General features: G+C 43.2%; 1 protein-coding gene across 1 annotated transcript in view; it reads right to left on the bottom strand.

The window, feature by feature from the left end:
- Positions 1 to 260: 260 nt before the first annotated feature.
- Positions 261 to 16,333, bottom strand: part of Slc9c1 (solute carrier family 9 member C1) — an 86,633-nt gene continuing 70,560 nt past the window's right edge. The window contains exons 20-27 of the mRNA XM_050149091.1: positions 15,748 to 15,873; positions 14,445 to 14,543; positions 13,397 to 13,570; positions 9,260 to 9,391; positions 8,958 to 9,143; positions 5,506 to 5,632; positions 2,559 to 2,622; positions 261 to 387 (exon numbers count right to left, since the gene is read on the bottom strand). Coding sequence (XP_050005048.1) covers positions 261 to 387; positions 2,559 to 2,622; positions 5,506 to 5,632; positions 8,958 to 9,143; positions 9,260 to 9,391; positions 13,397 to 13,570; positions 14,445 to 14,543; positions 15,748 to 15,873 — 1,035 coding nt within the window. The remainder of the gene's footprint in view (positions 388 to 2,558; positions 2,623 to 5,505; positions 5,633 to 8,957; positions 9,144 to 9,259; positions 9,392 to 13,396; positions 13,571 to 14,444; positions 14,544 to 15,747; positions 15,874 to 16,333) is intronic.

The following is a 16,333-nucleotide window of genomic DNA, read 5'->3' as shown; positions in this document are numbered from 1 at the left end:
ACAGGGCACATACTTTTGTATCAAGGCTGGACAAAGCAACCCAATATGAGGAAAAGGGTTCCAAAAGCAGACAAAAGAGTCAGACACAGTCCCCGTTGCCGCTGTTTAGGAGTCCCACAAAACACCATGCTACATAATCATAGTTTCAAATGTTCCTGGGACAAAACCTAGAATCACCGGACAAATCCCTCTCCATTGAGGGATTGCCTAGATCAAGCTGGGCGGTGGACACGTCTGTTAGGGACACTTTTGGTTGTTAACTAAGTTGGAAAGGTCTGGCCTGAATGTGCTCGCACCGTCTCACGGGGTGGGCCCTGAACTAGGAGAGAAGGAAGCGGGCAGAGGGAGCTCCCTCTCTGCTCTTCGCTGTAGACATCCTTTGACGACCTGCACGAAAAGGGAGGGACTGGGAGCCAGTCATGTGGCATTTTGATGGTAGTGGTCAGATAGAGAGAGGAAACCAGGAGGCTGGAAAGTCTTAGAATCTTAAAGTTACCGCCCCCTTCCCTGGTCCTACTCTAGAAACCCCAGCATTTGGAGAGTCGGTTGGCTAGTGGGAGACTCTTTAATTTACACTGTCACACAAAGGGCACATGAACTCTGGCTTGTCTCTGTCTCCAGGAATAGACGTTTTCTGGTCATGTTGAGAAGCTTAGGCCGCTTGCTGAACCTCGTTATAGGCTGTTTCTAGGAGACGTCTTAGACGCTAGCATTGTGTTTGAGCACTGCACCATTTTCTTGCTTCTAAAAATGGATATTGAAACAGAAGTCAAATTTCGAATCTTTTAACAAGGCATGACTGCTTTGGCAGCTTGATACTACCTAGAATCATCTGAGAAGACATTCTCAACAAGGGATTATCTACAGCGGGGTGTCTCATGGCCATGTCTATGTGGCACTGCCTCAATTAAGTCACTTGGTAAGAAGGATTCAGCCTACTGTGGGCGGTTCCATTCTTTTGGCAGGGGGTCCTGAGCTCCTCAGTAGAGAAACTGAGCTGAGCCCGGGGCAAGAGAGTGTAAATGCATTTATTTCTTCCTGCTCTTAAGTGTGGGTATGATGTGAAGTGCCTGCTTTTACTCTCCCTCAAAGATAGATATAAAATTATAAGATGAAATAAATTCCTTTCTTCCCTAAGTTGCTTTTTGTTGGTTATCTGTCACAGTAAAACGGAAACTAGAACCCAAGGGTTTGCTAGACAGAGGAGGACTGGTGTGGGATGTGATGCAGGGCAGAGGAGCCAGGATGGGGACTCTTGCCATGGTCACTGATATTCCATCTCATAGGACCAGGACAGGGCAATCTGGATGTTGTGGCAGAGCTTTGAGGGGCCATCTTGCCTTATCAGGGAAAACCATATTCTGGCAGTGACAAGAGAGCCGGGCCAACATAGCCAAACATCTGATACGTGGGAATAAAACATCTCTTGACAACACAACTTGATGGTTCTCTACATGGTCTACTGGCTGGTGTTTCTGTCTATAAACCCTCGCCTTCTCAATGCCATTGCTTAAAGCAGAAAAGAAAAGAGAGAAAGGTCACACTGTAACTTCCTGTCTCTACTTCTCAAGGGCTAGAATTGCAAGTGTGTGACATTTTTAATTGCTGGATAAGCACCATCCTTTAAACAAGTACAAGAAGAACACTAGCTTACTTGACTCCCTTTCTGTCGCCCAGATACCACAAAAGAGGCTGAGTCCTATAGGCTTGGTTGGCTAACCATGTAGCTGACACTGTGCTCCAGAATTACCTTCTATTTTTACCTTAACTGGCTTCCTTACCTTTTTGTTTTGTTTTGTTTTTTAATCAAAGTTTCTTTTTGCTCTTCTGGGCCTAGGGAGACTGGTATGGGGCTTTCTGAGAAATTCAGTTTTGTCCAGGACAGAGGCTATTAGAATGTTTAATATTGTGCACTGTGTTCATCCAAACTATGATGCGCTAGGGCAGTGGTTCTCAACTTTCCTAACACTGCAACTCCTTTAATACAGTTCTTTATGCCATGGTGACCCCAACAATAAAATTATTCAGTTGCTACTTCATAACTGTAATTTGGTACTGTTATGAACTTTAATGTAAGTATCTCTGTTTTTCGACTGTCTTAGGTGACCGCAGTAAAAGGGATCAGTCAACCCTCAAAGGGATTATGCATGACCCACAGGTTGAGTACCAGTGCTCTAGGGGCAGCCTGCTTTTAAACTGGAGAATCCTAGTTTTTGCAGAGGTCTTTGTGGCAGCCTTGGGAATCTGACCAACTTCAGCACACGACAAAGTGAAGGGGTTCGGATTAAATTCAAAAACATCCTTGCTGAAGCTTGCATGCGAATATGATTCAAGACAAGCATTCTGCCATCTCTTGAACTTGCTAGTCATTTGCATATTGTTTATATGAAAGTATATTAACAATGGCTATTACACATTGGGCAAAGTGAAACTTTTCATACCCAAATCTATAAAGTGACTGTAAGGTAAAGTCCTCCAGAATGAGAGAAATGCATGAGTTCTTTTCATAAGTTGCAGACTCTCTTTTAGCTCACTAAAACATGAAAATTTGCTCTCACGTTACCTCTGCGTTGGCATTCTTTTCATCTTCAGATCTCTCCTCCAGGGTTTCAAGTGATTCTTCTACAAAGGAAGATGGGGTTACTTCGTCACTGGGGCGAGTCACACTTTTAAGTAGGTTAACTATCAAACTAGATCACATTTAAATTGCAGACACCCGGATCTGTTATCTGACACGCCAGTGGGACGACTGGTCACTTCTCAAAGCATGTGTGACAGGCTTTAATTGTAAAGATATGCAGCTAATGCGTGAGACAGTTGAAGAGCTGAGGGAAAACATCCTTTATTTGAAAATCCCTTCTATATTATAAGTTATTAGATAATGAAACTTTTATATTAATATATATTAGGAGTGCCCATGAAAGCAGAAAGGTCCCATATGAGAGCAAAAAAGCAGCCATGCTTTCTTGGGGTTTTTAGTTAGCAGAAAGTGCAGGCAAATAAACACAGAAGCAAGGATAGTGTTGAAAACATAATGAGAGAGAGAGAGAGAGAGAGAGAGAGAGAGAGAGAGAGAGAGAGAGAGAGATATTGAAAAGGTAAGGTGTGGTAAGTCCATGAATGGAAAGATGTGGGGTAGGCTTGAGGGAAGTAGGAACAAGGAAGAAGGAGCACTCAGAGAAAACGCCCACGAATTAGAGAACACTTTCTTTCTTTCAGGGGAACTGTTGGTTAACTAGTGTGTTCAGGGTTTTGGGATTTTGGAAAAGCGGTGGCAGTTGCAGAGAAAGCAGATGATAAAAGCCTCAGGACCCTAATCAACACGTGATCCTATGGTCGGTAGGAACCCATGAGACGGAAGGATTTTATGTCCACAGTGATGCAAAGATTTGGGGACTGGACAGAAGGCCTAGCAGTTAAGAGCATGTACTGTTCTCCCAGAGAGCGGAGTTTGCTGCCCTGCACTCAGGCTGGGCAGTTCACAATGGCCTCCCTCTCCAGCTCCAGTGAGGTCCTCCATCTCTGCCTGCCTTGGGCAACCACACACACATGCACATAACCACACACAGGCACACACACACACATGCTTCATTGAAATACATTTAAAAGCTTTGAGAGTACATCATTATAACACAATAAAGACAAAATGCACTTAGAATTAATAACATAGTATTGGGAGTTTTACTTGACATATACCACAGGTCTTTTTCACATTGTAACATGGAAATGTATTATTCTAGTGAATATGTAATATTCAGTCTGGCTGATTAAATTGTCAAATAGTAAGTTATTATTTAACTAAATTATTATTATTTTAAATTACATATATAATATTTTATCATTTAATTTATTATTTAATAGCAATTTATTATACAAATTATTCTTTCTCTCACTCTGTCTGCACTTCTTCTGGAGAGGCAGCTTCTGCCTCTCTCTCCCTTCTTCTCCCTTCTCTCCTTCCCTTTCCTCTCCATAACCCACTAAATAAACTCTATACCCAAACTCTCTCTGCATGGTGTATCTATCTGTCTGTCTCCGCCCAAGGCCTCAAGCCACCCGCCAGGGGACCCGCCGAGTTCTCCATTGTCCCCATGGGACCGGTTCCCCATCACCTCTTTATAAATGATAACATTGGTACATGACATGGCCAGGCTCTCTCCATGTTCCCTCCCACCCACTGGTGGCCAGCTGAGGACACGTGGGGACCCTGGACTCGGACCACTTTCCAACATCCTGTGCCTGCTCCATCACTACACATGGTAAGGGCTCCTTCTCCAAGTCAGCTTTCACTGACATTCGTCTCTGGTTATTCCCCAAGCTAAGGACTGAGATTTGACTCACTGCTCAGACTTCAGTCCTCTCTCGGGCACTCGTGTTCCTATCTGCCCCCCCCCCCCATTTATATTTATAAATGACAACACTTTCTACCAATACCCACCCAGTGATTCATGTCTCTGCTATTCAGAATGTAAATCATATTTTTGCTGTTATTGTTATACCTAACATTTTCTTTTGAGAGAATGGCTAACCATTCTGTCAACCATTTTTTATATTATTTTGATAATTATTCAGGCTTATACTTACAGTTAAAACATAAATATTTCTGGTGTAACTCTGATATTGGGTATTAGATATTGGGATGGTTGATTTTGATTTCCACCAGAAGGTGACTTGATTGGATAGAGAACACCATTGGCAGTTAATAAAGCACACTCTGTGTTTGTGAAACATTTCCAGACTGATTAGGTTTGTGGAGTTGTAAGTGTTCAAGTCTAAGAAACAGGATCTCAGGGCTTCTTCCACCAGGAGTATTCAGTTGTAGAAGCTATGGGCTTCTCTAAACATTGTCTCAGAGTCCAAGCCCAGAATATAACAAAGCAGAGATTTTCATACAACTTTGGTTTCTCTGTCTCACATATATGGTAACTTACATTTTTACTGGGTGCTTTAAATTGCTGGACAATGAGAGTTAAAGAAGTTGGAGTCCAGAGGGAAGGGGAAAAGGGGTTGCAGGAGAGATGGGAAGTTGCAGGTACTTAAGGATACTGACCAGTGCTAGTGTCTACTTCCTGTTTCCTTCCCCTGCCTTGGGGTGTAGGGTACCACAGTGGGTCTTAATGCGTGCAATATATTGTCCTGGATATTTTGGGTTTCTCTTTGCTTCCAAGATGCCATAAAGTAAAAGAAATGTCTACTTTGCCTCAGGCTTCTGAATCCATGATGTTATAGCCCCCCTCCCCCAACCCCCCATAAAAACCTATGGCATCAGAGGAGGTAAAGACCAGAGTGAAATCTCTGAGACCATGAACTGAAATGGAGTTCTCCTCCTTTAGGTTACTGATTGAAGGTTTTTGTCATAGTGATGGGTAATTTAGCATATCAAACATGGCAGATAAAAGAAGTAACTCCAGGCAGAATGTACACACCTGTTCCAAAATGCAGGTATCACTATTTTTTTTTATGAAAAATAAGTTCTTATAATTATGCTAAGGAAATATAACTCACCTTTAGAATCTGGTTTCATTGAAATTCTCCGAGGTGGTATATACTTTTTTACATTCCATCTGAATTTCCTTGCAGCAACTGAGGTTTGAATAATCATTACTTTTGTGAATTCTTCAGTGCCTTGTATCTAAAAGTTGACGGAAGAGGCGTTGCTTCTAAGTGCGTGTTATGTGGTTATCTTGTCAAGCTCGTTTTCTAGGTCCTCAGCCTCCTGACTGCTGGAATGACCAACATTAGGCACCATGCCTTGTTCTGCATGCACACACTTCTTTGATGCATTTGGGCATATTATTCCAGACAGACTTTATGATAACAGCCCTAACAGTATGCTGTCCTTAGTAGATGAAGACCAAACCACACTAAACACACTACTGCTTATTCAACAGAGCACTTGAGACTTAGTTTCTTTACTAAACATCAGAAACTGCCAGGTTTTGCCTTTTATATGATTAATGATAGATGGTCACTATTGATAACATATCTTTAGGATGAAGTACGGCTCAAAGTCATTCTTAAGGATATTTGGATACGGAGTAAACCCGGTAAGTATTGCTGAAGATGATCATTCCACAATGTGTTTATTGTAAGCACCATTTAGTGCCTATTCTGTTTTTGAGACGTTAAGGGGCTGGTAGAGCCATTCGGCATTTTGACTGACAGCTGACAGACTCTACCTTACGTCCTATCATCTTGAGTTCCGAGTTGTCAGACCCACAGTTTCTGCTCTAGTAACTCCTGTGATCACCCAGCAAATTCCCCTCTGGCTGCATGGACCACAGCATCCGCAAGTGTTGTTCAAGCTTCAGCTCCTGCTTAAGGAGGTCTTGCTCTACTCAACCACCTCTCCAGGCAATTTGCATCAGTTCTGCAACATCCCACTCCAGGAAAAATATGCCTTTGTCAACTGGAGGAGACCATGTTCATCCAGCAGCTATTCTCACAGGGGGCAAGAGATGCAGCCCTCCCCAGTGCCAAAGCTATGGCTGGTCATAAAGGATGTAACTGGTGCGTACGAAAGGGTTGTGATTGGTGGAAATAAAAGCTGTGCAAGCACAGGCCTGTGATTAGTATACTACCAGGGTGCCCTAACCCCCTTCTGTATATATAATATATACATAGAATACATATACTTATAATGTATGTATATGTGTATAAACAAGCTTTCACTAAGTCTCCCACAACAGTGGAGCACCGGATCCAAACATGCTCTCCTATTGTTATCTTACTGCAGATACAGTCAGCAGAGATAGCGGAGAAAAGAATAGAGCAGGACCCCGGGAGCAGGGGCAGCAGCCACAAAGCCACTAAAGAGTTGCAGAGAATATCCAAGGCAGAAACCATACGAAGTTAAGAAGGTGACTGACATTGAAAATGCTGTGAAGAGCCAAAGGCAGACACTGGAAGGACAGAAGACAGCAGGCTGTGGTTTCTAGGAGACTGGTTGCTAGGAAGCCAAGGATTATGGAGCTAAGAGTCCTGACATGCAGATTTCACCACAATAACCCCCCCCCCCCAGCTTTGAATGGTTAGAGCTATAAAACCCTGGTCATAGCATAGACCTTAGGGTCAAAGCTGTCAGTCCTAAGGGAGCTGCCAGGTGAGAATCCAGGATTTCCAGCGGGGTGGCAGGAGTAGTCACAGGCTGTATTTTGACAAGAAGGAATTGACTCAGTAGGTGAAAGGAATTAGCTGTGTCAGGGTCTCAGTGAACAGAGATTAAACAGGAGTTAGGGAATCAACAAGAAAACATACCATCACAAAGGCGCTGGCCCCACAAAGTTCGGCTAAGTTCACCAAGCTCAGAGTATTTTTGTGTCTATCAGCTTTCCATTTGAAAGAAACTCACCCAAAATAAAACAAGCCTTCTCAAAATTAGTGATAATAATATCACGCACATGGCCAGGACGCCTGTTAAGGAATTCCACATAACAGTGTGCTCTCTAGGGTGAAAAGGTCATCTGATCTGACCTTCAACAACAGCCTGAAGACACAGCCTAGCAGATCTTCGTAGGGGGATTTCAGCTCCAGTCAATCAAGGAAGCTGATAAAATCATTTGAATGAGTTCTTTTGTGGTTGTCTGCCTGGCTCCCCTACTCCCCACCACCCCTGCCACCACCCTGAAAGTGGTGGCACCATTCCCTGGTGACTAAAATGCAGTAAAAACTGCCCAGAAGCTTGCTTTCTATCCCTCGGTCCCAAGTCTATCCTGGAAGTACACATATGTACCTGTTCCATGCCAGCTGTGCACTGTGACTACACACATGTACCTGTTCCGTGCCAGCTGTGCACTGTGACTACACACATGTACTGTTCCGTGCCAGCTGTGCACTTTGACTACACACATGTACCTGTTCCATGCCAGCTGTGCACTGTGACTACACACATGTACCTGTTCCATGCCAGCTGTGCACTGTGACTACACACATGTACTGTTCCGTGCCAGCTGTGCACTTTGACTACACACATGTACCTGTTCCATGCCAGCTGTGCACTGTGACTACACACATGTACCTGTTCCATGCCAGCTGTGCACTGTGACTACACACATGTACCTGTTCCATGCCAGCTGTGCACTGTGACTACACACATGTACTGTTCCGTGCCAGCTGTGCACTGTGAGCACACACATGTACCCATTCCATGCCAGCTGTGCACTGTGACTACACACATGTACCCGTTCCATGCCAGCTGTGCACTGTGACTACACACATGTACCTGTTCTGTGCCAGCTGTGCACTGTGAGCACACACATGTGCCTGCTGATTTTCACGGGACTAGTGTCTTGTGGGCAGTCACGTTGGTCTTGCTCCCTGTGCTGTTCCAGCGCCGCTCCTGTGTATCGCAGCTGCCTGGAATGTATCTGAGTGCACCCGTGGCTAATGGAGCTGATTTCTGTGTCTCCCTGATTCACTTCCTGTAGTTCTCTTTCACATGTCCCCAATTCCTCCCAGATCGTGCCTCTTGTACTCCCTGTCCGCTGTGTACAAATGCACACCCACACTTGCACACACATAAAGCTTCTCTCTGACTTTGCATAATTGAACTCCTAACCATTTAAAGGGGCAGTGCTTGCTTTTATATTCATTTTCTGAGCCAGAGGAAACCATCTGCCACTCTGGTTAGTGGGGTTTGTCAGAACCTTCTAAAGTACTGCTGGTACAGTCCTTCTGAAAGGTATGAATGAAACTAGTGGGTCTCACAGAAGTAAAATGTAACTGTGGCCGAAATTCTGACCCTTGGTGTGTTTCGTTGGCTTTGACAGTGGATGGACAAAACTCGCCTCTAGGGCACTGAATGCAAATGCAGCCAATGAACACTTGTGTGTGTGTGAGTGCACACGGGCGTGGATGAGTATGCGATTGTGGGGATGGAGGGAAGGAGCAGATGGGAAGGTGGGAAGCCTGGCTGTCATGACAATTTTTCTGATTTTAAGTCATTGTCGGGAGTGTACCTGGTGGCATGTCACAGGAATTAGGAAAGGTGCCTTGTAAATTTTTCGCAACTGGCAGTCTTCTGCAGATCCGTGGATTAGGACAACGTGGGTTACAGTCTCATCGTAGATGTCGGTTTTTGTGGTTTTGGGGATGTCCCGGATGAAGACGTTGCAGAGTTTCAACTGCATCTTGTAGTTCCAGTCCTGAGGGAGAAGCACAGCTTCGTGTCTGTTACTTGCTCACAGTTTCTGCCACCATCTCTGTGCTGGTTTACTTGGGGATGGGGGTGGGTAGGAAGACTTCAGAAAGACCTTCTTACCTCAAAAGGTAAGTGTTCCCGGATCTTTTGGGCAGTAATGGCAAGCCCGATTTTTTGCCACATTTTATGTTTTAGGTTAGGATATCTTTTTTCAAAACCTTCATACAAGTGGCCGATGGGAATGAAATATGTCTGCAGAAAGCAAGGTGGAAAAGTGAACAATTTGTGCATGCCCATGGCTGAAGAAATATCTGCATCTCCGTACAGTGGCATCCAAGCTAAGAATCAAGATGCTTGTGCAGTCCAGAAATCTCACAGAATACATTCATTAGCTCATACTTGTCTTCTTGCAATACCCACAATTCTAGAAAGTCTCATGAACCAGCAAGGGCTCTTTCATTTATTTTTGTAAACTGTATGTCTTTCTGGGTATAGACTGATGTTTGCACGTCGTGAAATTGTATCAAGCTAAACACCAGCCCTCACCTTACGTATTTAATTTTATCCTTTCCACTGGCAAATAACAGCTATGTATGCTAATGAGACGCACATCAAGCTAATTAACTTATCTTAACTTTTTCAGCTTACAATGTTTATGTGGCAAGGCTGTTCTTTGAACCGTTTTGACATATACATTGTGATCACTGTGTTCACCATGCAGTGCTAAACACTACAGTATACTCTTCTGGCAAACTGATGTGTACCCGTGACCACCACCTTCCCTTCCCCTTCCACACGCTTCTGGTCACCACCCCTCTGTGCTCTCGGAGACAAGTCTGCTGCTTTACGGTCTACCTGGAGGTTAAAAAAACGCAGTATTGTCTTTCTGTTCCCGGTTTGTAACATCTGCACATTCTCCTTCAGGATCATTCACCCTGCTGCAAAAATGGAATCTCATCCATTAAAAAGCTTTTTTTTTTACTCCGATTAACATTTATCCTGTGATTTAATTAATCAACACACATGCCATGGCACACCTGTGAAAATCAGGGGGCAACTGGCAGTGAAAGATTGCTGAGATTCATTGTAGAGATTCGCTTATTATTTGGTCACTGAGAGTCACTGCAGGCTGGCTGTTATAATTTAGATAGTTGAAAGCCTTAGGTATGTTCTGAAACAGTGTAAGATGGATGCAAGTTAACGTCGAAACTGGCTCCTCCGTGCTCACTCTCAGCACCGACACAGCAGATCTAGAGAAGGCGGGGCTCATCTCGGCCTCTATGGGGCAGGTCCTGAGAAGGCTACTTGACGTGTGCTCTCTACTTCCATGGTCTATTATTATTTCTGCTTCTTAAGCTGGATGCCGCTGGTTTAAAACAGTTTCTGCTTTTTGACAACTGAACCTTAAATGTTCTTAATCTGTGGTGGTATTTCTTCTATTGCTTTTTATTTTTTGAAACAAGGTCTTGCTTTGTGGCTCTGGCTGGCCTAGAACTCGTTATGTAGAGCAGGCTAGCCTTGAATTTGGGAGGATAATCTTGTCACTTTCTGGGATTACAGGTGTATGCCCCTGCACCTGGTGGCTCTTCTTTACCACTAATATCTCTAAGTCATTCTTAACAATCTATGAAGTGTGATTTTGCCTCAGCCTGTTGGAATCTTTCAGCTGAGGACATGTAGAGAGTCTCCATGGAATTCTGCCTGTGGGACACCAGCTGGATGCTGGACTACAACCAGCCATTAAGTTGACTACAACTGTACAGTTCATCAAAACCACTGTGACCGGAGAACAGTTGAGGGAGGAGAGACATGAGTGAGGTGGAGGGTTGTCCTAGGGGAACAGTCTCTCTCTCTCTCTCTCTCTCTCTCTCTCTCTCTCTCTCTCTCACACACACACACACACACACACACACACACACACACACACACGGGGTGAGGGGAAGGGCTGTCCTAGGAGAACAATATCATACACACACAAGGTGAGGGGAAAGGCTGTCCTAGAGAACAGTGTCACACACACAAGGTTAGGTGAAGGGCTGTCCTAGTTTCTCGTGTTGCTGTGATAAAACACTCTATCAGAAAGTGTGTAGTATCTAGAGTCGAGATTTATTTGGATTCTCACTGCAAGCTAGAGTCCAGCATTCTGGGTAAGGCAGGCAGGAGATCAAGCAGCTGCTCACTCACATCTATGGACAAGAGCAGAGAGATGAATGTGTCTGTCTCTGCCTGCTCTCAGTCAGCTCTGTCTTCCCTTTTGATGTTTGTGGCCTGAAGAACAGGGCCTCTGACAATGGGCCAGGCCTTCTCCATTGATTAAAAACCCACATTGTCCCCTACAGACACACTCGTGTGTTAGCCTGGTCTAGACCATTGCTCATTCAGAATCCTCCCAGGTCAAATCGACAGTTAAAATCAACAAGCTTTTTTTCATTAAAAATGTAACTTCTCTTCCCAGGACTTCCAGACTTATCTTTATCCCTGCTTGTTTATCGTGATGAAAGGCATGGCCCCGTGTATTTTGTGAGGTTTTGTGCTTGGTTGTGGTGGGTGTGCTATGTTATACAGTGGCTTCATTATGGTTTGCTAGTGTTTTTTTATCCAAATCCTTGTTACCCAGAATGTCACATGTATTTATTTTATTCTGTCATTACTTAAAGATCTTTTAAAAATGGAACAGATGTGATTATCCTACTAAAACAAACAAACCAAAAAAAAAAAATAAAACCAACCCCAAGTAAATACGTCTATACATCTACAGGGTTGTGAGAAACTAGGTAGTCATATAAAATCCATACCTGGATCACTGGCCTCCGAGTGATAATGGTAATATTTGTGTCTGTGAATGCACAGATATGCGCTCACATTTAAATCTATTGTGACTGACAGCTTGACTTTCTGTAACTCTTTCAAATGCCAAGCTTTATATAACTTGTTTTAAATACCCCATCAACACCATGCTTGTTCCTCTGTGCTCTACCTAAACCGAAGCTAAAGTGCACAGAAAAATATGGGCTCTTGAGCATCAATCTGGAGATAAGATAACAGATCTCCCCATCCTCTCACCGCGCACTTGTAGCCCCGTTTTCACTTATAAAAGTATCCCTTTTGCAGGAAACACAGACTCCGGCTAAAATTCTGCTTCTTCTTTTTAACCACATCCTTCCCCATCTTCCCTACTCTGTACCTAAAATGTATGAGGAATGCGCTCTCTATTAGTTAAACATCTTCACTTTCCAAATGAGATTCTAATGCTCCTGAAGCCGCTCGAACCCTTTAAAAATTTTCTCTTCACCTAACACCCATTATAAAAAGCATCCAATAGTTTGTTCATATTAAAATTTCACAAGTTGTCTCCATTACATCTCTTTATACTTGGTTTATTTAAATGAGAGCAATTGCACACGGGTGTCCATTTTCACTAAAATTCCCTTGCCTTCGCCGAATTTCCACTTAACGCCACTAACTTGCTAGAAAAGCTTGGGCGCTTGTCCTTCAAACCCTCCACATTCTAGATAAATCAAACCGTTTGCTCTTGGCTTCACTGACTTGTCTCCTTGTGTGCCCTGGAAAAACTGTTCCTAGAAAGAACCTCTGGTTTTGCTTCTTCCCTGTGCTTTTCTAGTTGAAAGTCATTGCTCTTTCTGTGGCAGTGGAAGCTCCTGCAACCCTGTTTTGCCCTCCGTCATGTGTGGGGTGAGAGGAGGGCTTTTCATCAACCTGATCAGCTTTCCTACCGCATGCTAATGCTGACTCCCCCCCCTTCTTCATCCTATAATTTATGGCACATTCTTTTCTTTTCCTTGTTCTTTGAACGTAAATTATTTTATTGTGGTGAACTCCTACGTTAAACTTCACACAGCTAGATTAAAGCCTTCATTCAAGTAGGAATTTACCTAGTCCTAAACTCTATACATGTTAGCGAACTTCTAGCCAATCTGTACGTGCTATTAATAGTTAAAACATTCTACCCAATTTTACCATGAAATAGCTCATCTGACTCAGATTCCTCTGGATAAAATCTTCTTTCACTGTGGTAGGCTCAGTTTTGAAGCCACTTTGCTAGGGTATTATGTAAAGTGTGTATATATTATATTATATTATATATTATGTAAAGTGTGTATATATCTGTAAACAATGCATGCTCCTTTACCATTCCTATACATGTTGACACTGGCCCTTGAGCCCTAAAAGTATCCTAGATTTGATACCAGGCATGGAATGAGCTATAAGAACAAGCCAGAAGCACCGTGCTCCCACCTCCACGACGGTCTTGCAGGTGGCAGAATACTGCATCGGCTGTCTTGTCAAGCAGTTCAGCTCTCCTATTATTTCCCCGCTGAGTAAATACTCTGTGTAATGCTGAGTGTAAGTTTTAATGTCTGACTCCGAGGGTACCCACTCCATCTCCAGGTGCGGCTTTGACCTTCTAAGCTGTTGAGAGAACAATGAGGAAAACGCGTAGGCTGGTTAATTTACAACCCCCAAACTCGTCACTTCAGTTTTAACCATTACATTGTTACCACAGGGTTCTAGAAATGGTTCTCCCTCTTAAAGTCAAGTTATTAAATTAAGCACTGTGGTAGTTTGAACGTTAATTGGTTCCCATAGTCTTACAGAGAATGGCACTCTTAGGAGGTGTGGCTTGGGCCTTGTTGAGGAAGTGTGTCCCTGTGGGGCACGCTTTGAGGTTTCCTGTGCTCAGGATACTACAAATGATCCCATTCACTTTCTGTCCCTGCATGCTGTAGGATGCTTAGTTATTCTTCCAGCACCATGTCTGCCTGCACGCTACCATGCTCCCCACTGTGATGAGAATGGACTGAACCTCTGAACTGTCAGCTGCCACCTCCGCTAAATGTCTTCCTTTGTAAGAGTGGCTGTGGTCCTGGTGTCTCTTCATAAGGATAAAATCACTCAGATGAGCAGCGACTTTCCCAGAGAGCTTTCTGTCGCAAGGTGAGGATTTCTGACTTCCCTCTGCAGGTCAATTTGTATAAATCTTAAAGGGCTGAATCTCCCATTCATATAAACACAAGGTGAGCCATGACTGGCAAGTTTACATCTCCAGAGGTGGCCCTTTGTATTTTTTCCTCTTATATATTGAGACATGTGGCTTGAAAAGTGGCAGGTCGCTGGCCATTGTGTCTGTCCTGGAAATTATCATTTGCGTGCTAATTGTTCCCCTAAGGAAGGATCCCAGTTATGGTATAGAAAATCAATAATTCTTCATTTTTCAAAGTTCTTTTTTTAAAAAAGAAAACAATTTGAATATTCTCAATTACATTCACAAACATCTCTGCTTTACCTTGACCATGCCAGAAATTATTACGTAGATTCCTTCTGGTTCATCACCTTCTTCAAATATGTTATTTCCACAATCAAATGTTACAACTCTTGCTTTTTCCTAAAAAAAAAATAAAAGGAAAAGGAAAAAAAGAAAGTGATTCAGGATGTTGGTTTATCCTTTGATAGAACTTTTATACATTTATGGTAAATATTCATTAAGATCTAAGAAGCTGTGTTGGTTGCAAATTTGTAAGAGAAAACAGGAATTATGAATGGTACGCAGAGAAATGTAGAGGGTCATGAATATTATAAATTTAGTATGAAATGCTCATTTTATGAAGAAAAATAATCTAGAAATAAGAATGGAGTGGGAGATTGAAGATGTTTCATCTAGGCGAAAAGTTGCAGGGAGACGAAACTAGTGGCATGTTCACGTCTTGGTCACGCTAAGACTCTAAGCATGTAACTATCCAGTGTTAATACCGAAGAGGAAGAAGTATAACTTGTCTTCTTTTATGGAACAAGCACTGAAAAGAATACTATGCAAACAAGTCAGGCCTATTGATTTATCCATTCCACAAACACTCAATGAGTTTGTTCTGTGCATTATGTGGAATCATGGAGTAGGCATTCAAAAGATGCATGAAGCCAGACATCGTGGCTCATGTTTGCAGTCCTGACATCTGGGAAGCTGACATCTGGTGGGACTTTGAAGCCAGCTTGGGTTACATAACAATATTCTTTCTCAGAATCAACAACCAAAGGGAAAGAAAAGGAAAGATAAAAGATGAATGAGCTAAATAGTGGGGCAGAGATGTAAAATTACTTGTTCTGTAATGTACTAATAGTATAGCAGAAACTACTAGAAACAATGGTAGCACATTTCCTTACTTCAAACTAAACACAGCATGGTGGTTGGTATTCTGGTGAGAAATTAGCCTACTTCTGGCAGTCTACAGAAGTACAACGAGTAAAGAAAGCTTGAAAAAGGTCTAGGGCCAACGGACATTTTCAGGAAGCCACACAGGATATGAATATTAACGGAATTAGAAAGCAGTGTAGTAAAAATGGCACCAGCAGTTGTTCAGCATAAGCAGTATGAAGGGTGTGTGACATGGGGGAGACGGAAGCTGGTGTGGAGAGGCAGGTGGGAGGTGGCTTGTGCTAGGACTTTGGGTTCAAAGAGATGCTGATTGTATCCTGTAGATAGCAAGGGGGAAGTGACACAGTTTTAACTTGTGGGCATCCCAACTAAATCCTTCTTGTTTTAATGATTACTTGCCAAAACATTAAAGGTATTATTAGGAAGTGAAATTTTTTACCTGAATAAACTGTATGGTTTCAGCATCTTTACTCAGCCAGGGGATATAGTATGGGGATTCTTCAATGTTGAGAGGCTGGACTATGGACTGCATATCAAGTACCTCAATCTTTTTGGCCATGATTAACTAGAAGCACAAAATAGGAAGCAAGGTGAGCCAAACTCATGTATACAGAATGAGGGTGAGGAAGAGGAGGAGGAAGGGGGGGGGGAAACAGCAGTATTTTGTTTTGTTTTGTTTGTTTTTTACTGTATTGTGTTTGTCCGCTGTCTGCTCTGGAGGACACTGTAGACCCAAGACACAGGATGTGAGGGTCTCCCATCCTGGATTGTGGTACTTTGACTGAGAAGTGTCCCCTATAGGGCCACATATCTGAACACTTGGTTGTCCCTTACAGGCTCATGTCTTTGAGCACTTGATTCCCCATTGGGAACCTATTTGGGGAGGGTGTAAGAGGTGTGGCCCTGCTGGAAGAGGCGTGTCACTAGTGGTGGGCTTTGGGAGTGTCTAGTCTTCTGTATAAATTCTCTCTCTCTCTCTCTCTCTCTCTCTCTCTCTCTCTCTCTCTCTCTCTCTCTCTGCTTTC

The sequence above is a fragment of the Alexandromys fortis genome, unplaced genomic scaffold, assembly GCF_014885135.2.
Source record: "Alexandromys fortis isolate MF-2015 unplaced genomic scaffold, M_Fortis_MF-2015_v1.1 scaffold_4, whole genome shotgun sequence".
Lineage (NCBI taxonomy): Eukaryota > Metazoa > Chordata > Mammalia > Rodentia > Cricetidae > Alexandromys > Alexandromys fortis.
The sequence above is the reverse complement of the archived record's forward strand: the minus strand, read 5'-3'. Positions and strand labels throughout refer to the sequence as shown.